Here is a 23020-nt window from a genome sequence, read left to right as displayed (position 1 = left end):
GACCTCCGGCCTGCCTGGCTCCGCCCTCCGACGTTGGAGCTCCACCCACACACCCCACTAAGGACCACCAGAGCCCTCCTTATGAAGTTTCAAATACGAGAAACCGCCCAGCTGAAAACTGTTGTCCTGAACATTGGGGTCCCCGGTCAGAATTCAGGAGGACTGTGAACCTGGATGGGAAAAATAACCTTGATTTTCACTAAGCTCTAGCTGAAATTTAGCCATTCTTCCCTTGGTGACTGGGGGTAGCGAAGCGTAGCAGGATTAGTAGGACATGGGCCTGTGTCCCCAACAGAAACGAGGGGTGTTTTGAGTCACATGACAGTTGTGGCAGACACCTGCCCTACTTTGCAAATGACTAAGGTTATTTAGTTCCAATGCCGGGTCCCGTTTTATGAGGTAGAGAAGAAGCGAAATAAGCTATATTTCATAATTATCAACACGATTGGTTTTCTTTTATATCTTTCTTGGTTTTCGCCTTCTGAAGACCAGCACAGGGGCCATTCAAGGACCGGCGGGCACCAGGGGCCCTGCGGACCTAGAGCGAATCTGGGCGGGGCCGGGCCCGGGGAGGGCAGGGCCTCGCAGCAGCCCCGCCCCTCTGGCGTAGCTGAGCCTTAAATTCCTTTGACCCCACAAAGAAATCCTCTAATGTGTGGCCACCGCGGAGGTGCAATGCCAAGGGACCCACAGCCGAAGACCGTCTTAGCCTGCTCAGCGCACTGGGGCTGCTTCTGACACTGGAGGCCGGGAGCCTGCGGAGGCCCCGGTGCCCGCCGCCGCTGCTCCTCCTGCTGCTGTTGAAGCTGGTGCTAGAGAGCGTGGCAGGTAAGTGGGAGCGGAGGGGCGGGAGTCGTGGGGCGGGCAGCGGGTCGTCCCCCACCTGTATGCAGCTGGTGGTGGGGAGACGAAGGAAAGATTGGCTGAGACTGCGGAGGCCGCCTCCAGGTTTGGGGGTTTGGTGAGTTAGAGCTGACCCAGGATCTGGGGGTGGGGTTGGGGGTGGAGGGGCGCTGAGCCCCGGGCTAGGCAGGGTGCCTGTTTGCTGCCTCCCTCAGCGGCCCTCGGATTGGAGAAGCCGGCAGTGGGTGCAGTCAGCGGGAGGCTGACAGAGCACGGGGGACTGGCGGCGAGCCCTCGGTCCGGGACATAACCGACGCCACAGCTTCCTGGGGTCCCCATGGGCCGCTCCGAAGGAAGCCGCTCGCCGTGTCCTCCAGGAAGGCCCTGGGCAAACTCCTTCGGGGCAGGGATCTGAGGGCGGCCGCCGGCCCCCTTCTCACTACCTCGGCCAGGCGCCCGACGATCGCTAAGGGCTCGCTGGTCTCTTCAGGCAGCTCTCTGGGGAAGCCTGGGCGGCCCCGAGGGGGGGGGGGGGTCGATGGAGGGTGAGGAGGGGCAAAGTGTCTCGGAATTTCAATTCTTTCCCAGTTTCAGTTTTGCGTGCACAACAAGTTGGGCCTGAGCTCATCCTGAATCCCCACTGCTCCCAAGGGCACCGCCCACTGGGCACACGGATGCCCGAAGGTTTATTTGCACAGGCGGAGGGAGGTGTCCACCATCATGGCAGTAATAACAGCTGGCGTCCTTTGTGCCTGCCTCTGTTCTTAGTGCTTCACTTACAAGAAGTCATTTCTGCTTGTCTGAGTTTCCTCGATTTACAATCCACAAATCTAAAATAGGGCCCAGAGAGGACACTAGGTGGCAGACTGGGACCTCGAGTCGGAGTTCTTAAACCTTTCTGTGCCTTGGACTCAGTTTCAGAATGTTTTAAATACATAAAATGAAATACATAGGATTACAGAGGAACCCAATTATGTTTCTATAGAGCTATTAAATGTTTTTAAATTATAACTATGTTTTTGATATGTAATATACATGCTTCTGCGTTACACTGAATAATACATAACAACAGGGCTAACAACGCCCAGAATTTGGAAGTTGTGAGGAAGGGAAAGCATGTTTCCAGGTGTCTGCAAAAAGTGTCATGTGACTCAAAAACCAGCATGGCTTGTATGGGACCAAAGGTCAGGTCCCGCTCACCCTGCTGGGCTGTGTTGCCTCCATCCATCTTGAGAGCAAAGGCTAAATGTCACCTAGAGCGTAGTGAAAATAAAAAGGTCACTTTCTCCCTCTAAGTTGAGGCCCCCAAAGTCAAGTTTTAACATTCATGCAGCCCTGGGGGAATTTGTGGGCCCCAGGGTGAGAACCCATGCCCCTGTTAGTGCCCTTCCCGGGTGTGATACTTGAGTGATTACAGTTGTGTATGGCAGGCATGGTCATGGGAGTGTGGGCACAGGCCCTGTAGCCTTGTGGGGGATGGGACCCCAAGCCAAGGAGGAAGGGAGGGAGGGAGGGGTAACCCCAGGCGTATGCCAAGCTGTAGAAGGCAGATGGCCCATGGAGGGGACCGAGCCAGAGTTTCCCGACAGGCCCCTCACAATGCTCCTGGATGCTGGCCTTCCCTTCAGGAGGCAGGGTGTGAGGAAGTGGCTTGCAGGGAACAGATGTCATGAGTACAGCAGCAAGGAGCTGGCCTTTATAAACATGCTATGACAATAATTCGAGTGCATTCTATGGTAAACATAGGAAAACTGAGGCTCAGAGAGGTTAACTGGCTGCCCAGGTTCACACAACGTTCCCCAGCTGGCTAGGATGTGGACCCCAGCAGGCTGGCTCTGGAGCCCGCGTTGCCTTGGGCAAGAGCCAAGGCAGGGAGTCCTGACCAGGTGAGAGGCGAGACGGCAGAACTAATCAGTAGTCCTTGGGACCAAGTTCACTAGATACAGATGAATGAAGATCGGTCATTACAAAGCTGGTTACTACGGGAAAACTGGGGTCTCTGACCTGAATCACCTAGCTGGGTGTGCTGTGGCACTGAGATGGGAGCATTGCAAGGGCAGGCTGGGGAGGGACCACAGAGACCTATGTGGGGCACTGAAGGACATGCTCCTGTGGGACTTCAACGGCTGTGAGCCCTGGCCTCTGGTCTCCCTCTACCCTCTCTTCTGTCCTCCTCAGGTACATCTGCAGACCTTTCTCACTCTGCCCCTCCTCACAGGTCTGCCCTCCATGGCACACTCCTCTCAGCCCAGGAAGACAGGGTCCCTCCATGCCAACCACAGCCATGTCCTTTCTCTGGCCCAGACTTTTCCCTTGAACTCCTGCCCTTAGGACCTGCACTGATTGGCTTCTCCCGCCCGTGGACTGATTTGACAAATGTTTCCAACAGCACCCCCTCACGTCAGGCACTTTCTAGGCACTTTACAATATCAACTTAGTAAACCCTCACAACAGTCCTATTATCCCCACTTTCTGATGGGGAAACTAAGGCATGGAGAGGCCATCCAGCCCTTTCTCTGCTCCCCACACATTTCAATCTCTTGCATTTCAGTCTGCCCTTGACCTTGGTTTTCCTGGATACACTACAGTAGTTCTCACTCCAGGCATTCCTGCTTTGCTAGTTCTTTTGCCAAGAGCAGTTGTTCTCAAACTTTAAAATCACCTCAGAATCACCTGGAACACTGGTAGAACTACAGAAAGCCGGATCCCACCCTCACGTTTCTGATTCAGTAGGGCTGGGCCTGAGAATGTGCATTTCTAACAAGCTCCCAGGTGACACTGATGCAGCTGGTCCAGGGATTACACCTGAAGACCCCCCCAGCTGAGAATGTTCTTCCCTCCTCAACTACCCCACTGCCTGGAAACCACAGCTGGTGAGGTTTCCGCCGGGTTTCAGCCTACAAGACCCATGAGCCCAGCATCTTCCTGCGCCAGGGTGCTCCCAGCACCTGGTACCTCCTGCACCCCACACTCACCAGCCCCCACTCACCTTTCTGTACCTGCTTGTTTAATTGGTCAGTGGTCCTGCTCCCTGCCAGACCTGAGTTCCTTCTGGGCCATGTCTGCCTCAGTTCCTCTCTGTCCCCACACCCCACACCCCAACCTGGCTCAGTGCCTGGCTGGTGGTAGGTGCTCAGTAGACATTTGTCAAATGAGTAATACTGCAAGGGGAGAGGTCAGGGCTGGCACAGCTGAGCAAGTGAGTGTGCTGAGCCAGGAGCGGTGGGCTCGCCATCTTGCACCACGTGAGCGTCACCTGGGAGCTTCCAACCCCTGCCAGTGTCCAGTCCCTCAGAACAACTAAATCCATATCAAGGCAGGATTATCAGAGCTGCTGGGTGGTGCTGGGGCAGCCTGGTGGAGAACCGCTGGTAGAAGTGGGTCCACCCAGCCCAGGCTTCCCTCCTCTCTAAGTGGGAACCGCCAGGGCCCACCTCACATTTTCACAGTGAAAATGCCATGAATCAATCCTTGTAAAGCACAGGAAGCATGTCTGGCACTGAAGCCCAGAACCTGCCTTTTGGCTTTGCACCTGCATGCTGGGAAAGTTTCCCATCAGTTCTGAGGCCAGGCCCCCACGTCTTTCTTCCCTTCCAAGTGCCTCATTGTCATTCCATACCCTCTTAGTGCAAATGAGGATGTGAAAGATATTTATGCCTGGAGATTCAGACTTCCTTTTTCCATTTCCCCTTTGCAGAGAGTCCCTGGGGGCTGCCCTTGGTGCCTGAAAGCCCAGCTTCTGATAGCCCAGTTTCCAACAGCCCAGCTTCCTTAGCAAAGGTTCTGATGGCAGACCTGGCCAGCCTGAAGTTAGAAAACAAGCCATGGCCTGGAGGTAAGGCCCACCTGCCTGCTGGAGGGACTGGGTGGCACAGGTCAGGAGCCCACAGCCTGCAGGAGGGCGAATCTGGTGGGCTACCTCAGCAGTGGGGACTCTGCCAGGGTGGGAGACAGGCTAGCACCTCAAGGGACTGGCCCCTGGCTCAAGCAGCTCCCACACCCAGCTCTCTCCTTTCCAGGCCTGCTTCTCCCCTCGGGACAGGACGGGGAGACCGGGAAAATGATTTCTGCAGGGCCCTTCCTCCACTCTTGTGCCTGTGCCTCAGGTTCAGTGTCTCACTGCTGTGGAGGTTCCCACTTACAGCGGAGGAAAGCAGGGCCTGTCTCAAGGCCACACAGCTAGAGAGTGGCAGTGGCACATGGATTGTGGGGACATGGGGCAGAGGCAAAAAAAGTCTCCTGCCGGGGGTGGGGGGGGCAATAAAGGGGCCAGGCACCTCCCTCCCCTACCACAGTCAGAGGAAGGTGGAGACTGTTTTTAAGGGGGACAGGATGACTCATTGAGGGTCTGGCCACGAGGCTCAGTAACCAGGAAGGGACAATGGGGGGCTGATGACACGGACAAGATCTGAGGCAGCAGTAGGCATGTGGCCACTTCCTAAGGCCATGTCACAGCAGGAGCAGATTCCGTTGCACAGCTGCCATGTGGCCCTCCTGCAATGGTCCCACAGTTCCTGGCTTGGGTGGCACCTGGCATCTGTAAAGCCAGGGCGGTGACCTGATGTTTGCTCCCTCCACTGATTTGGCCCCACTCTGGGCTGGAGCCTGAGGCATGATGAGCCCTCCTACGTCCACTGAGCAAGAGGGAGTCTAATCCCAGCTTAGACTGTCTTCCTGGGGCAGAAGAGGGGTGTGGGCAGTGTGCAGAGAGCAGGCTGGGCTACCAGAGCCATCAGGCAGGTGGAGCAGACAGCAGTGGGATTTTCAGGGCAGGAGGGATGGCAGGCTCTGACTGGGTATATGCGAGGCAGTACCCGGGAGTCAGCTGAGTGAAGGGCTACACTCATGAGCTTGTCCTCAAAACAGGTCTCTGACTCCTGGGATGGGCATGAAGTGCTAGGGTGTAAGCCATGGGTGAAGCAGCCCAGAATGTAACAGAAGTCAAGGCCAAGAACCAGAGCCGCCATGTCAGGGGGATGAGAGGCTATATCCAGACCATTCCAGACACCATCTGGACAAGTCTGGGAAGGAGTCGGCATTCAACCCCTTCTTTCACCCCTACTACTACTGCCCTGAGTCATGCCACTTTATTATCCCCCTGTTATTGCAGCTGTCTCTGAACACCCCAAGCACACCCCTGCCTCAGGACCTTTGCACTGGCTTTTCCCTCCTGGAATGCTTGCTCCCAGCTCTTTACATGGCTCGCTCTTTCAGCTCTGTATTCAAGTTTCCTTTTTTGGAATACCTTCCCTGATAATTCTATCTAAAATTTTAAACCACTCCCCTAACATTTCATATCTACTTTTTTTCCCCTCAATACTTACTGCTCTCCTGCCTATCGTACATTGTATTCATTTATCTTGCTCATCCTGCATTCATGTAAGCTTTCTGACAGCAGGCATTTGGGGCTATTCTGCTTATGGCAGCATTGCCAGGGCCTTGGAGAGGGCCAGGCAAACAGTAGGTATCAGAAAGTCCTTGTTGAGTGGGGCGGGGGACGACCCCACTGGGCTGCCAGGGTAGGCAGAGCTTCAGCCAGAAGTGTGTTCACTAAAGGGAGGGTGTGGGCCAGGGGCCACCTCCAGAGTCTATGTGTACAGTCTGGCCTGGCTTTTCGCTATGGTGAGCTTGGTAGGTGACTTTGCTTCTCTGTGGCCCAGTTTCTTCATCTGTCAAAGATAGGTACAATACTATGTACCTGATAAGTTGTTAGGAGAGTGAACTGAGCCTAAATTTGTCAAGTATTTGGGACAGGATCCAGCACCTAAGTGTTTTGTAAACTAAAAAAAAAATAATACATTAAACAAAAAAAAAAAAACAGAAAAAAAAAGAAAAAACTGAAAAATGAAGGAAAAAAACCAGAAAAACAAAAAAAGAAATGGAAAAAATAATACACTGATAGCCTTCCCCTCCTTATTAACCAAAAATAATTGCCCATTAAGGAAGCTAGCATTAATAAATTCAGTAGTACCCCCTTGCCATGGGGATACATTCCAAGACCCCTCGTGGATGCCTGAAAGCAGGCATAGTACCAAAACCTGTATTTACTATGTGTTTCCTATACACACTACCTATAATAAAGTTTAATTTATAAATGAGGCAATTTCACAATGGAAGGTTCGATTTTACAGTAGATATTAGCAACTTCAGCATATGATATTTTTTCTTTCCTTATTAACTTGAGAACTTTCACCTTTTCATTTAAAGGAAGCACTTTCCAGGTTCTCTTTGGCATATCCGAACTACCAGCATCACTACACTTGTGCTTTGGGGCCATTAAGTAAAATAAGGGTGACTAGAACACAAGCGCTGTGATACCACGACAGTCAGTCTGATACCCGAGATGGCTACTGAGGGACCAATAGGCCGGGAGCTTATACAACGTGGACAAAGGGATGATTCACGTCCTAGGCAGGATGCAGTGGCACGGCTCAAGATTTTTCGCACTACTCAGAACGGTGTGCAAATTAAAACTCATAAATTGTTTATTTCTGGAATTTTCCCTTTAATATTTTTGGGCCATTGTGGACAAAGGTAACTGGAACTCTGGAAGTGCAGCCACAGATAAGGGGGAATGACTGTAGTAACATTACCTAGTAAGCAGATTGTGCACCTGCCCTGACAGAACAACGAGGTGTGTGTTGCTCCCTTTCCCAGCAAACCCAGCCTTGGGATTACCTGTTCCTTGTCACCTTCCCACACCTGGTGAAGAGCAAGTAAGCACCTTTGCAGTCTCTTTGCTCCGTGGTGGGAATGCCAGGATCCTTGCACCCCCACTCCTTGTACTTGGGCCTCGGTCTTGGCGGTGGCTCAGAGACTCTGGACTCACTGCAGCTTTCAGAGGACGCCCTTCCTCCCAGACTGTGCATCCTCCTCTGTGTGTCAGGGCAGCAGCCATGACCTTCAGGGTTCACGGGTTTGAACTGGCCACTAAACTTTCAGGATGCAACAGGCTTCAGTCTAATACCATGTGTATTCATTTCCTGTAGCTGCTGTAACAGATGACCACAATTTGGTGTCTTGAGACAAAATACATTAAGTCTCTTACAGTTCTGGAGGTCAGACTCCAAAATGGGCTTCACCGGGCTGAAACCAAGGTGTCAGCAGGGCCAGCTCCCTGCAGAGGCTGGAAGGAGGAATGCGTTTCCCTGCCTTCTAGAGCTGCATTCCTTGGCTCATGGCACCTTCCTGCGTCTTTCGGTGCTCCATCTTCACATCACCGTGTCCTCTGACAGTCATGGAATCTCCCTCTGCCTCCCTTTTATAAGGACGCATTTAGGGCCTGCCCAGGCAATCCAGGATAATCAATCGGCCCATCTCCAGATCCTTTATTTCATCACATCTGCAAAGTCCGTTACCATAGAAGTAACCTGCACATGCTCCAGGGACATGGGAGGGGCCGTTATTCAGCCCACCACACCCGGCTTCCTGTGGAGAAGGAGACAGGACAGGAAACCCAGTGTGCACACTGTCCCCACCGCCTGGAGGCCCAGCAGCTACCCAAGGACACAGGCTCTTTGCCCTCCCTCACACCCAGGGCAGGCACAGCTGCTGCATGTCACAGCCAAGGAGCGGAGGGCACCTTGACAGAGAAGCGGCAGCCTCTGTTCCTCACAAGGCCTGTGTATCTGTTCTCAGCTCCCAGCCCAGAAGCACCCCACTGATCTTAACTGGTGGTTAGTAAGGAAACTACACCCTGTCAGAGATTCCCGTCATTTAGTCATTTCCCAGGAGGCCGGGGCCAGCAAGGCCAGATGTCAACCCTTCACTCAAACACTCAGCATTGACTCTCTTGCCCCCATAAGGTTGCTCCAGCTGTGAGACAACTGCTCCCTTCTACTCAGCTTAGAAGAAGCCAGCAGCCTCTGGGAGAGATGTGGGGCTCCCACATTTCTAATGAATGATTTTGGGTTCTATGCTTGCCTCCCCTGGGCCTCAGTTCCCTCATCTGCAAAATGGGGCCATTCACACCAACTTCTTAGGTTTATCTTCAAGTTCAATTGAGACAGTGAATGAAAAGCAGTTAGAACAGTGCAGTACACACAGTGGTCATTCCAAAAATGGTATCTGATTATTTTCACTGCCATTCATGCTCTTGTTTGTCGTCCATTTCAACAATACAGGAAGTAAGCGCCAAGCATGATGTATCCCCAAGGCCTGTGGAAATCGTAGTGACACAGCCAGCTGCATTGCCCATCCTCATGGAGCCCAGACTCATTCACAGGGCGTGCAGAGACGCCTCTGGGATTTCAGGGTGGAATGGGGAGGGCTTGCTGGATGATGAGGAGATATTGGGGGGGAGAAGCAAGGAGAGGAGGGCCTCTGGCAGAAGGAACCTGGGGTGCTGAGGGCCCTAGTTAGCATAAACAAGAGCTGTGTGTGCTCTGTTTGACTCCTTTCACGTTTCAATATTCAAACACTGAGCACCTAGTGTGTGCCAGAGGGAAACTGTTCTAGGAGCTGGGAAAACAAGAGAACAACCCATGCAGGAATCCCTGCCCTTGGCAGACAGTCCAGTGACAAGATAAATTAGTCAAGTTCATATTGTCTTGGAGGTGGCGGTGCTCTAGAGAACAGTAACTCAAAGGGGAGTGCTGGGGGGCAGGGTTTGGGGGGTTGGAGCTAGGAAGGCCTTGCTGAGAAGGTGGCATTTGAGCAAAACTTCTCTTAAAAGTTATGTAAGGGAGAGTGCCATGTCTATCTCTGAAAAGGGTGGGCAGAGTTTTTAAAGATACAGCATTTATTTTACTAGCTTGAGTCATGACTGGCTGCTGAATTGATTTTGTCTCCAGCCCCAAGTTGAAATGATGAGTTGGTGCTTCTGGAAACACGGTAGAGAATAACCTTGAGGAAGCATTTGGACTTAAAAGAGGTCAACTCGCATGTGTGCTGTGGGACAGGAGGGAGTGGGGAGTGCAGTCAAGGTGCCACCAGCCTGGCAGCCCTGTTTCAAGCTGAGAATGATGACCGGCCTTTATTGGCTTCTCTGGGGAATAATTCCACATAAATTAAGCTTCCAAACAAACAGTTTTTAAATCACACCCTTGTTAATTGCGATGGGAAAGCAGATGATCACACTTACTAGAGATGAGTGTAAAGTATGAGTAAATAGGCCCTGAGTGAGGAACTGTGTAGGAGTAAAGTCACAAGCCTCAGCGCATGAACATTTAGGCCTCGATATTTGACGGATTCTTTATTTAAACCATTTGGATGCCCTGTTTTTGTAACTGAAATTACCAGTTCTTGCTCAAGCTAGCAAGTGTTCTGGGTACGTTTTCACCCGACCCTGGTGCAGGTCCTAGCAGTGCATGTGAGCCTGACACTGCCCTTCTTCCCGCAGGGACGCACTCCCTCTACTACCACTACCTGGCCCTGTCAGAGCCAGGCCCCGGCCTCCCCCATTTTCTGGCTGTGGGCTATGTGGACGACCAGCCCTTCATCCGGTATGACAGTCGTGTGGGCAGGGCTGAGCCGCAGGCCCTGTGGATGGCGCCCGTGGACACCCAGTACTGGGAGAAGGAGACCCAGAAGCACAGGTCCTGGGTAGAGGTGCATGAGACGGAGACGTGGAGACTGATGAGCTACTACAACCAGAGCGGTGGTATGTCTGGCAAGCCCCCTGCCTGCACGCTGAGTTCCAGCAGCCATGCCTGTCCACTAGGGGAGAGGGGCTGCTCCTCCTATCCTGTCAGTGCGTCAGGCACGCTCCTGTGACATGGCTCTTCCCAAGCTCCTTCCCTGATGGCCACAAGCAGGGGCTACAAGGGCCTTCAGAATCAGTTGTGGCTTCAGCAGGCAGCCCATGGGCCAGTGCAACAAGAATCCACAGGAAATGGGGGCCCACGATGCCTCCCCTAGCCAACCAGGGTTCCAGACGTCAGCAGACCTGGAGAAGCCATTCCCCACCTCACCCCTCACTCTCCCCAAATCCTTCAAATCACGCCTCCTCCACTCCAGGCCCTCAGACACCATCTGTGCCAGGCAGGGGAGGGAGGCCTGATGAACTTGAACGAGGCAGACAGTTCAGGAAGGGAGACGGAACCCAGGTGAGGACCCCTGTTCTGCCCAATGTCAGCGAGGGAGACAGGAGCCTTTCTCTCAGCCTCAAACTCCTCACCTCAGCAGGGCGAGCACACGCCACTGCCTGGCTGCTGCTGACACTGAGCGAAGTGATGTGTGGGGCAGAGTTGCTTACAGCACCTTCCTGCTGTGTGCGCAGACTCCAAAATGACTAAAAGCCTCGGGTTCTCATAGACCCTGAGGGACTAGAGGTAAATGACTGAGAGTGGGGGGCTGTGCCTCAGCCCAGGACCCCAGGACAAGCATGACCAGCCCCCAGTGTTAGTGGTCACAGCCGCTGCACCAGATTTCACCTGTTCACATCTGTGAAATTGGGCCTACCATCCACGAGGTCATCTTATACCCATAAATAACTGAATTTTTTCATCAGTAGCATAGAAAGTAACTGTGTGTCTAAATTTGAACTCCAGTGTTCTTCCCACATGAGGGGCCCAATAGTTTCTCAGCCCTGGCTGCTCATACAAATTACTTGGGGAGCATTGCCCCCCACCCTTTGGTGGGCCCTGTGGGCGGTGTGTTTCACAGCGCCGTGACCCCACTAACCATAGCCTCTTGCCCACGTGCACAGGCACACACAGCACTCAGCGCATGTTCGGCTGTGATGTCCAGGAGGACGGCCGCTCCGGCAGCTTCTGGCAGTTTGGCTTTGATGGGCAGGACCACCTGATCCTGGACCTGGAGACTCTGAGCTGGGTGTCAGCCGTGCCCATGGCTCTGCGGAGCAAGCCCTGGTGGGAGTCGGAGCCCTGCTACGCGGAGTACGACAAGGTCTACCTGGAAAGTCTCTGCCTCACCTCTCTGCGCAGGTATCTGGACCTGGGAGGCCAGCACCTCACCCGCAGAGGTAAGGCCCAGCCCGTGGCAATGCAGAGAGTGGCCCCATGCTCTCATTCTCAAGACTGTCCCATGTGACAGAGAATCCCCAGGAGGGGCAGGGGGTCAGCAGGCTGTGAACCCCTGGCTCGGATAAGCCCTGTGGGGCTCAGAATGACGGCCAACCAGCAGAGCAGGAAGGGAGCCCAGACCTCACCCCCTGACTCCAGGTGAGGTGGAGAGAGGACTCCTGGAGCCCCCCATTTCCAGTGTGGTCTGGGCGGGAACCCTAACTCAGTCTGACTTTCGTCATCTGTAGAGCAAGTGGGGTAAACTTGGTGGCTCATAAAGTCCTCGTGGAGGTTAATGACCTGTGGTTCTGCTCCTTGGGAAATGACCCCGAGCCCCAGGGGACCGCTTCCCCCACCACTGCTTGGACCCCTGGGGACTTCTGGTGAAACTGAGGCCCTTCGCCCTGCCCTGCTGCTCCACACAGCCGTCATGCTAAGTGTGCTCCCCAAACTCCAGGTGCACCCTAAGCTGCTGAACCTGGCCAGCAGGGCTGGAGATACGAGGGCTGGGATGGACACTAAGGAAAGTGGGTGCTTCGGGGTGCCTAGGGTGGAGGCCGCACAGGCTGCTGGGGGATGGGACTGGTCAGAGCACCCAGCACACTATGGATGTCTGCTAATTGAGTGGTGGAGTGTGTCAGCTGAGGTAATGGGGAGATATTCCTCAAAGGGAAAGGACAGGACAAATGATGTTGGGAAGAGAAGATGTGATTATGAGAGCTGAGTGGTGGTTCAGAGCTCAGGCACTGGAGCCCAGCCTCCAGAGCCACATCCGGGGTCCACGACTTGCTGGCTGTGTGACCTTGGGCAAGTTACTTGCCCTCTCTGTGCCTCAGTTTCTCATCAGTATCATGAGGTTGGTAATAATAGCCTATTCTTCCCTATAGCACCACATTGGCACGTGTTAAATGAGTAGTATTGAACTCTCATTCAGTACCAGGTGTTGTTATCCTACCTCCTTCCCCTGGTAGATTAGTCAGGTTCTCCATAGAAACAGAACCAACAGGGTGTATATATATATGTATGCATATATATGTATATACATATATATATATATATATATATATATATATATATATATATATATACATATATACATATGGAGAGAGAGAGAGAGAATAAGGATTTGGCTCATGTGATTATGGAGGCTTAGAAGTTCCATGACTGGTAGTCAGCAAGCTAGAGACCCCAAGAGAGCTGACAACTGTTCCAGTATGAATGTTGGCAGGCTTGAGACCCAAGAAGAATCAATGTTTCAGTTTGAGTCTGAAGACAGGAAAAGACTGAGGACCCGGGTCAAGGCAGTGAGGCAGGAGGAGTTCCCTCTTATCGGCCTGTTGGTCTTATTCAGATTTTCCACTGACTGGATGAGGCCCACCCACCATGGGGAGGCCAATCTGCTTTCCTCAGTCCCCTGATTCAAATGTGAATCTCACCCAGAAGGGCGTGCACCCACACACACACACACACACACACACACACACACCCCACACACACACAGGAAACTGACCAGATGCCTGGACACCCCATGGCCCAGTCAAGGTGGCACATAAAATGAACCATCACACCTGGATTATGTCATTCACAACACCTCTGAGAGGAGGGAATGATGGATCCTCATTAGGCCCAGACAGACAGAGGGTTGGGGAGAGGAGTCAGGCTGGGCTTCAAACCCCGGTTGTCCAGCTCCAGAGCCCACACTCGTCACCATGCTCATTCAAGGTGATGGAATGGACATTGTTCGTGCCTTCATTACCAGCCTCTTATTAGACACCTGCTGTGTGCAGGAAGTTACAGGGGACGTATGTGCAGTCTGAGAAAACCCTAGGGTCTCCGTGAAGGGGGGTTTTCAATATAATACCAATAGCCCCACCCAGGACTCTCCTTTGAGTTGGTGGGGGGAGGAGAGTCACATCTCCTCTCCCCCATAGGAATTCCCAGTACCTTGACCCTTTGGAACAGTTGACAAAAGGTGGTCCCTGCCTCCAGTGTTGGTTGAGTGCCTCCCTGGAGAGGGTAGGTCCCCATCTCCTCCCTGACCTCCAAGGAAGATGCTGGAGGAGCCCAGGATCAAGCGTGGGGGATGGGCAGAGAACAGCCACTGCCAGGCTTCCTCCCTCCACCTCTCTCTGCAGAGCCCCCCAAGGTACAGGTGACAAGGCAGTCCACCCAGGATGGGGGCGTCATGCTGAGGTGCTGGGCCCTGGGTTTCTACCCACGGGAGATCTCGCTGAGCTGGTGGCTGGGCGAGGAGGAGCTGGTCCTGGAGACTGAGCACGTGGAGACTCGCCCCAGCGGGGACGGCACCTACCAGACGTGGGCAGCTGTACGGGTGCCTGCTGGGAAGGAGGCCCAGTACACCTGCCACGTACAGCACTCTGGGCTGAACCACATGCTCACCGTGGCCTGGGGTGAGGAGCTGGGCTTGGCGGGGAGGGGTTGAAGAGGGAGGGGGTCCAAGGCCCCCACAGAGAGTCCTATGGTCTGGGGGTGCCCTCTTTTCTCTGCCGGCCTTAGGACCGCCCTCTCATCATGTACTCATTGCCGTGGTTCTCCTCCTCGTCCTGCTTTTGCTGGTGGTTGGAACTGGAGTTGTGATTTTCACCAAAAAGTTCCGTCAAGGTAGGTGGGGAAGAAACAGTGGGAGATCCAGCGGCTGGTCCAGCCCTACAGGGAGGAACATTCTGCTCTCATCCCCTCCATTACAGCTGTTCCCTTCTGGGGAGCAGCAGCTACTGCTGAGGCCCTGCCTCACAGCTGCACACTGTCCTTGGGCCCTGCTACCCCAGAGCAAGGAAAAAGGCCCAGAGAGGGAGAGAAAAGAGAAGGTGGGACCCAGGGTCCCACCTGTGCCCACACCCACCTCATCTCTTGTTTTCTGTCTTTTCTCCATGGAAGGAAAAGCCCCAGGTGATTGAGGGATGGGTGGGTTGGGAGCAGAAGCCCCAGGTGCCCAAAACAGAAGATGGAGGCGGGGTACTGGGCCCGGTGCTTTCCCTGTCTCAGCCTGACTTCCGCCTCTGCCCCATCCCTCAGTCCTGAAGCCAGGTGGATGGGGTACTGGGGGTAGGGGTGGGGTACTTACCTGGGAACCACACCAGGTTCTGTGGGGGCCAGGAGTGGACAGGGGTCACCTTCCACCTTTCTGCCTATAGGTGGAGAGGAGCCCCCAAAATTCCCAACGCTCAGCAAAAGCAGGGGCTGCTCAGCTCCTCTGCGACAGAAGTTCACCTTCAGAGACCAAGGAGGTGTTCTGTGGGGTTTTGGGGGGCTGCCAGCTCCCTGCACTAGCTGGCTGGCAGGTGTGGCCTGACCGTGATGGGCCATCCCACACCCAAACTGAGCCCTTTCACCCCCACCAGCCTCGTCACAAGTGGTCTGTGCCACTAAGATGGTTTTGTCATCTTCCTGAAGTCCTTTAAAAAATGTAATTCTTTCCTGTTTGGCGGGTGGGGAGGGGTCAGTAATAATTCCTCAGATCGTTCACACTTAACAGTTAGCAGAATGGTTTCATGTTCACTGTAAATCCCACCTGAGCCTCTCAGGCACTCTGTGAGTTTGGCAATGTAATTCTCACCCCCACTTTCCCAACATGGGATCCGAGGCTCCAGGCAGTGGGAGAACCAGGACAACAGTGCAGGAGTTATGGGGGCAGCATCCTGCATCCATCTGCTAGCATCGGGGAGAAATGGCTGAATGCCTACCTCTCTGTACGAGTATGTTCTTATATGTACGTGACCCTTTTGTAAAGAAGATGAGAGTGTTGGAGAAGTGTGAGGTAATTGTGAGTGTGGTTGTGGGTGTGTGTGGTGTGAGGATGTGTGACAGCGAAGGGGTGTGTGGTATGTGGGGGAGTGTGGTGTGACTATGGGTGAGTGCCAGGGGGTGTGTGGGTGCGTGTGAGGGTGAGAGCGGGTATGTGTTGTGAGTGTGTATGGGTGCAGGTGTGCAGTGTGGTGTGAAAATATGAGGGTTTAGTGTGAGGGTGAGAGTAGATACTGGGTGGTGGTGTGAGGGTGAGGTGTGAAGATGTAGGTGTGTGGTGTGTGGGCATGTGGTGTGAGGATGAGAGTGGGTGTGGTTGAAATTGGTGTGTGTGGTGTAGCTTTGGGTGGTTGTGTGAGGGTGTGTGTGTGAGGGTGTGGTGTGAAGGTGGAGGTGTGTTTATTGTGTGGGTGGGTGTGGTATGAGGGTGAGAGTGGGTGTGTGGGTGGGTGTGGTGTGAGTGAGAAAAGTGTGGGTGTTCTTGTGTCTCAGGAGGAGCTCAGAGGGACTCGGGCTCAGGGACCTGTTAGTTAGCCCTGGGCAGCTATAAATGGGAAACAACGGTCCATATTTTCCTTCCTGTCCTTTTGAATGGTTTGAATTATTACAGTAAGCACAAGTTACTTTTACTATAAAGGAAAGACCATTTTCTCTGTGGGAATGCTGGTCAAGGGTGTGTCTGGGAAGGCCCAGCCTCACCTCACAACGTCAACAGAGCAGAAACCCTTGTGAACAAGAATCTTCCTGGGACCACCTGTCTTTGTTTACTCAGCAAACAGTTCCAATCCCATGGCCGTGATGTGCCAGGGGCTGGGACAGGGTCAGGGAGCCTCCACTGTCAAAGGACACAAGGCCGGGCCCCTCCCAGTGAAGCAGGGCCGGGTTGGGATCTCGTAGTGAGTCCTCCCAACCTCCCTGGCTTCACTTTCCCTTGACCAATAGCTTAACAACAGATCATCCCCTGAGGCTTGAGTTCGGAATGTCCTGGTCCCAGGTCCCTGTTTTAGAAAATTGCCCTGAAAGTTATGATTAATACCCTTAGGCTTATTGATCACAATCTCTGTGGTCTTGCAATCTTTCCAGGCTACTCCCATCATGCCCGGGTTGCTGATGTCATTGGAGCACCACGTTGCCAGAGGAAAGGCTCCACGCAGACCCCAACCATCACTAGCTTCTGGAGGAATACCCAGATTTACCCCTAATTACCCCAAGCCAGACTGAGAATGTCAAGGCAGTTTTTGAAAGTTAATCTGCAGCGTCAGTACTTCTTTGATTAAACGCTTATTCTAAATAGCCCACCTCCTGTGTCAGTCTATTGGCTGTTCAGCCCAGCACAAGCCCCAGATGTGATTGCCCTCTGGTTTCAGCTTCTGGAGACTCTGTGGTGGGATGGCCTCGGGGTTCCTCTGGTAAGGCTTTCGTTTTGTGGAGTGTCTTTGGGGCTGCCTGGGACCGGGCGGATTCCTTGGTGCAGGACTGACCTGTGGAAGCAGCTGCTGAGAGATTTTGCTCGCTGACGTGGGATCTGCACCAAGGCCCACCTGTCATGGATGCCATTCTGCTCAATTGGGATAGAATGAGCGTTTGCTGTTTTCTTGCCCCTACTTACTGGTTCGGAAAGTGGGGTCACTGTGGCGTGTGCAGCCAGAGCATTTTGCACTCACTATCTGGGGTTCCTCCTGGAGGGTCATCTGGGGGTCATTCTGACCCATTGATGCCAATAGGTGAGGCTGCAATATCTGGGAAGGCATGATAGCCCACCAAAAAGGGGCTCTGGTTGCAAGGTTGCTCTTATTCTGGAAGCGCCCTTGTGGTTAGCTACATTTTTCCCAGGGAGGGGGGGCCCATCTGCCACACTGTAAAAGCCACCATGCCTGATTTTGGCCGTTGTGCATCTGGTGGTCTTAGGGCCACATCTGGTGTTTGGTTTTAGCCCACTGGCTGATTTTCTGATGGTTGAGGGACCACGTGTATGGAGTAAGACGATGTCGCATCCAAATCTGTCTAGCTAGGTCTGGTGTCTGTATCTGTTGATTGAATCCAATCTGGTGTTTCTGTCTGATCCAGGAAATACGTGGCTGTGTCTTTCTGTTTAAGTCTGCGGTGCGTGTGGCCACATTTGTTCCATCTCAATCATGGGATCTAAGGTTCAATCCCAGCTGGGAGCCCGCTGGGGAAAATATTAGACCATTGGCAGAACTATGGCTACGAGCTGTTGACAAGTAATTAAAGTTCTATTGCAATACCTCTTGGCTAATGTATATATTAGATTCTGGCGAGTGCTGGAGAGTGCGACATCGTCTTATTCAATAGTTCGTTGAATTATTATACTATTTTGCAACTGGCACTGTTCTGTCAGAGATCTAGAAAATAGGATGAAATTTCTTATGTATAAGCCTTTATAATAGACTCTAAAAAGAAGGGAACTAAACTGATAGTTCAGAGAAAAGGGGAATCCACCTGTCTCCTAATCCACTTATAATTGGACACCAACTCTATATTAAAAAACTTGGAAAAAGAAAAGTCTTGAAAGATTTTTTCCAACTCTCAGCAACTTTCAAGCTCTTGCAGATACCTAAAGTGTAAACACAGCCACTACTGCCTGAGGCTAAGGTAACTGAAGGGAAAAAAGGCGTTTTTAAAAAACAAGTGACTAGTCTCTCAAGCCAGACCTCAACCTTTTTTCAGCCTCCTTGAACTGTCCCCTATGCAATTGTTGGTAGTTCTGTTTATATATATGATCTCTGATATCTGTGTTTATTTATGTTTTATATGTAATGTTATGTCTTTGCCTCCAGATGGTATTATCAGATTGTACTATTTGATTGGCTTAAAGAAAAAAGATTAAGTGCTTATATAAATTAGAAATAAAAAATAAAAACTGACCCAAGTATCTTTCAGGATCACGTGATCTAAAAATATATTTGATACTAAGGATGGTTTAACGTGTGGTTAAATAGACATGTCTTTTAAGGTTATTAACATTAAATATGGTATCTTTTGTTTTACCAGAGTTTACAAAAGAACATTCATGTTATCTCTGTTACAAAATTTGTCAAGAAAATAGCTTGGGCAATGATTAACTTTAAAGTCTTATGGAGTTAAGAACTAATAAGAAGTGACTAAAATAAGGTTTTAGATGAAACTATTCAGTAATAATTATATGAAGTGGATGCTTGGACGTGGTTTCCCAGCATCTGTTGGTAACTTAAGATTTCAGTGTTACTAAGTTGTGTTAAATAATAAAAATGATTGAATATCTAGGTATTTCAAAATAGGGAAATGCTGAAATATTAATTATTAGATAGGTCTGAGTTCATCTATTTCTGGCTTCTTGTCACCAGAACGTTAAAATATAAATTAAGGTCTGTGAATAAATATATCTTATATTTTATTACAAAAGCCTATGCTTTTGAAGTTTGCAAAATATGTTCCTAGATTTGCCAATGGAAGTGCTAGTTACTTGCTTTTAGTTTTCCATAAAAATTAAGGTTCTGAAGGTCATGGATTCTAATTAACATGAAAGGAAATGATGTGTTTTCAAGGAAGGTATAAGGTATGGAAATTCCTTTTTGGAAGGAACTGCAAGAAAATAGTTTGTCCTAAGGTTGGTTATTTCTGAATAAGTGAGAGGAGAAAAACTAAGAGGGACTGGAAATTTGTAGAAGGTTTGTAAAGAAAAAAATCTTAAGAGAATTTTATGTATGGTTAAGCTAAATGTGATTAATTAAGTAAATTTACATATCAAAATCTGATGCAAAATTAGACTTAAGTTTCTTCTATCTGCAGTGTAAGACAAAGTTTCTTAGACTATTAGTCTGAGACTGATATTATAAAAAAGTTTTCTGCTATTTGCATATAAAGCAAAGATTATATGTGTCATCAGAATAATTTCTATATTTTATATTATCTTGATTAGGTTTTTAGTTACTCAAGAAAACTGAATCTAAGAAGTACCTTTGCTAAAACAGTAGCACCTTGGTTTTCGAACGTCTCCATAGACGAACATTTCGGTTTACGAACGCCATAAATTTTATGGATCTATAGTATCATTAGATAGTAAAATTCATGCTAAATTGCTGTTTTAGGGGTTGATTTTAAATGTCTGGAATGGATTAATCCATTTTGCATTACTTTCTATGGGGAAACTGCACCTTGGTTTTCGAACATTTCCGAACTCGAACAGTCTTCTGGAACGGATTACATTCAAAAACCGAGGTGCCACAGTAATTATATGAACTTCTGTATTTTGGGACTGCTAGAGTTCATCTGCCCTCCTTGGTGTCAGACATAGACCAGTGTAAGGAAGCTTGGCCTGACGTTTTCCCTAACCTATCAAGACATTATAGTAATTCAGACTTACTGTTACATCCTGATAAGAAGGCTCAGACCCTAGAGAAGGCCAGGGAATTTGTTACCTCATCTTTAACAACCAAGACAGGGAAAATGAAGAAAGCAAGGAACAGCAAGACCAGAGACAAGCCAGACTGTTGGCTGCAGTTATAGACAGGTCAATGCCAGAGCCACCTCAGAACCACCCTGGCAACCCCAGAACAGGAACACCAGTTACAGGAGTCTGCTTTGGATGTGGAAGCCCACACCATTGAAGTGAGGAGTGTCCTAATCCTGCAAAGCAGCTGTGCCCTCTGGGCAAACTAAAAGGGCACTAGACTTTTTAAAAGGACACGGGAGAAGCTTTGTCAGAACCCCAAGCCCAGGCTCTAATTGCTGCCCATTGCTTTATGCTTGTAAATTCTGATCTCAATTCTGTTATTTCCTATGTTATTAACTTGGGAGAGGTTCAGCAGGCACTCAGGAAATATGGGGACTGGCAACTCCCCCAGGCTGACCCCCGTACACATTGCAGCCCCGTAGAGTCAGGGGACTAAGTATTGGAAGCCTAGAGGGAGGCGTCCCTGACAGACCAGTTAGCTCCTAAACGGAAGGGACCCTGTGCAGTTCTTCCAGATACCCCCAACTGTTGTCAGGCTTCAGAGATTCAGTGGCTGGGTCCACTTCCCTTGAATGAAACCTGTTTCATTTAAGTCTCCACAGGACTCCCCCAGAAGGAAGACTGTCAGTCCCGTTCCAATGAGCCAATGGAAGACCTTAAGCTCCTCTTCAAACAGACTGATAACTGCTGGAGCTGCTCGTTATTGCCTTTCTCTTGGGCCTTACTTTGGATCTAGTTTTCTTCTTTACTTGTGCCCCACCTGGGGTCTAACGTAAGAGCCGGGGCAAAGGCCTCTCTGACCGCTGGATATGCCATAAACAGCCCCCTCCCCACTATGATAGATTAGCAAGAAACTCCAGTGCCATAGGCAGGGACGATGCCCAGTCTCCGCAGGAAGCAGCTAAGAACGGACACCGTCCCTGCCCTTGCAACCACACTAATTTTATAGAAATAAAACAAATAAAAGACAGGAGAGCATTGGAGCAGGGCCCGGTTGGGACCCCTGCAGCAGAGGCCTCACACCATCCCCAGTCTCACCCGTCCTGACCTATAGCTTAACAATAGATCATCCCCTGCATCTTGAGTCCAGAATGTCTCCTGGCCCAGTTCCCGGTTTTAGAAAATTACCCTGAAACTTATGGTTAGTACCCTTAGGCTTATTGATCATGATCTCTACGGTCCGGCATTCTTTCCAGGCTGCTCCCATCATTGTGCCTGGGTTGTTGACTCCACCAGAGAACCGCATTGACAGAGGGAAGGCTGCATGCAGAACCGTCACATAGGCTCTGGGGAAATACCCAGATTTTCCCTTATATAACGCTAAGCTGGTCTGAGAATATTAGGCAGTTTTTAAAGGTGTTGTCCTGCTACCTTCTCAGACCACTGGTGCTCTGACAATAAATCCTTATCCTATAGCACAACTCCTGTGTTGGTCTATTGGCTGAATGGCGCAGGCAGCATGAGCACTGGACTTGGTTGCCCTCAATTCACCAGGTCACCCTGTGCCTCTCCTTCAGCTGACCGCAAGGCCCGACAGAGCATCATGTGGGGACTTCTGAAACCTCCATTTCTGCAGCCCTGGGAAGCCAAGTCCAGGGTGTGGAAGACGTGATGCTAAAAAAAGATCCCACCAGCCGTGTGGCCTGCAACGCCTCAGTACTGAGCTCGTAACTACCACATTGTGCTGACGCTGTGTCCTAAATGTATGTCTGTCTCAGGGATGCCATCACGTTCCATACATGGGATCCTGTACAAAGCAGGGTTCTAAGCGCTTTACGTGTACTAAGCTATTTAATCCTCATGACACGCCTGTGTCCAGGTGAGGAAACTGAGGTCCAGGGTCCACAGCTGGTTCATGCCAGAGCCGGGACATGAAGCCAGGCAGTGTGGACACTTCTCCACTGCACCCAAATGACACTGCACCTCAGTGACAACCATGCCATTCTGTAAAGGGGCAAGTAAGTACAGGTCTGCAATCTCTTACCTGCAATTTTGAAAACCAAAACACCTCCACAAGCTAGAAGTTTCTTTCTACTTTGGCGTTTGTACTCTATTTACTTCCTCTAGTGTGCCTTTTCACAATTGTCCATATAAATGCTGATGTATTTGATTATAAGTTATCACCCCAGACCCGTGAGAGTGTTATGCAATATTCATTCAGCATCCCCACCTGGGTCCCTTTCTAAAGTCCAAAGAATACTAAATTCTGAAACATCTGGCCCCAAGGGTTTTGCGTAAGGGATAGTGGACCTGTGTTAATAAAGTTTTATGGTAAGAAACATATGTATTTTCTTTACAGTTGTCTGGCTGCATGGTAGGATGAGTTGGGGTGCGAGGTGCATCCGACCTCCACCGATGGAGGTGCAAGTGCCTGGGTGGGCCCTCAGGGCTCCCTCAGCCCCAGATGCATTTAGTGCCTCCCAAGCTGAGGTTGAACCTTCTTCCCTGGGGAAGGGTGGGGGCCGAGTGTGCTTGGGGAGCAGACTGGAGGAGGCTCCTGGCCAACCAGTGTCACTTTGAATTGGTACAGCCGTGTTGCCTTTCTGTCCCCCATCCACCCAAGACTTCGGGTTTCTCCACGGACCCCCAGACCCATCCCCCAGCTTTGGTCCTGCCCAGGCAAGCACAGAACTTAGACCGGCGTCTTGCATGGCTTCAATGCAGGGGCTTATAAGCTCAGGGAGTCAGCAGACCGGCTGGCTCTGTAAGGGTGAGCCCTGGGCAGAATGGGCTGGAAGCTCCTGTCCAGATCTGCACTTCTCCATGTCCGGGGCCCTGAATATTTACCTCTAGGGCTGCAGGATTATAGGACCATCTCTCCAGATGAGGGAAAAGGGCCACTAGGCCATGGACTGGTACAGTGCCACCGTGGCCCCTACAGGACAGCAGCAGGGCCCCGCTCACCTACCACCAAATGTAGAGTCACTTCACTCTTCCAAGTGGCCTCATTGGCTACTTGGTTTAGGAACTGCCTGAGGGTGAGGATCATCCTGCC

General features: G+C 51.1%; 1 protein-coding gene across 3 annotated transcripts; it reads left to right on the top strand.

The window, feature by feature from the left end:
- The first annotated feature begins 622 nt into the window (after positions 1-622).
- LOC148758268 (H-2 class I histocompatibility antigen, Q10 alpha chain-like) lies at positions 623-22277 on the top strand. Of its 3 annotated transcripts, none has more exons than XM_088798568.1 (7): positions 623-828; positions 4541-4678; positions 10184-10444; positions 11492-11767; positions 13943-14218; positions 14325-14429; positions 14963-15985. In XM_088798568.1, exons 2-7 carry the CDS (start codon positions 4630-4632, stop codon positions 15118-15120), a joined length of 1125 nt encoding a protein of 374 aa, XP_088654694.1. In that variant the 5' UTR covers positions 623-828; positions 4541-4629; the 3' UTR covers positions 15121-15985. The 3 variants fall into 3 exon arrangements, with proteins under 3 accessions (XP_088654694.1, XP_088654693.1, XP_088654692.1); XM_088798567.1 differs by lacking the exon at positions 14963-15985 and adding an exon at positions 16656-16870 and having other exon boundaries at positions 639-828; XM_088798566.1 differs by lacking the exon at positions 14963-15985 and adding an exon at positions 20619-22277 and having other exon boundaries at positions 669-828.
- The last annotated feature ends 743 nt before the right edge of the window (positions 22278-23020 follow it).

This window comes from Rhinolophus sinicus, chromosome 5 (genome assembly GCF_057876585.1).
Source record: "Rhinolophus sinicus isolate RSI-liver-muscle chromosome 5, RSI-T2T, whole genome shotgun sequence".
Lineage (NCBI taxonomy): Eukaryota > Metazoa > Chordata > Mammalia > Chiroptera > Rhinolophidae > Rhinolophus > Rhinolophus sinicus.
The sequence above is the reverse complement of the archived record's forward strand: the minus strand, read 5'-3'. Positions and strand labels throughout refer to the sequence as shown.

Excerpts from the sequence above, each read along its gene's own strand:
- LOC148758268 (XM_088798568.1), top strand. The coding sequence starts at position 4,630 with ATGGCAGACCTGGCCAGCCTGAAGTTAGAAAACAAGCCATGGCCTGGA. Across the intron at positions 4,679-10,183 it reads AAACAAGCCATGGCCTGGAG|GGACGCACTCCCTCTACTAC; the intron begins GTAAGGCCCACC and ends TTCTTCCCGCAG. Across the intron at positions 14,219-14,324 it reads CATGCTCACCGTGGCCTGGG|GACCGCCCTCTCATCATGTA; the intron begins GTGAGGAGCTGG and ends TGCCGGCCTTAG.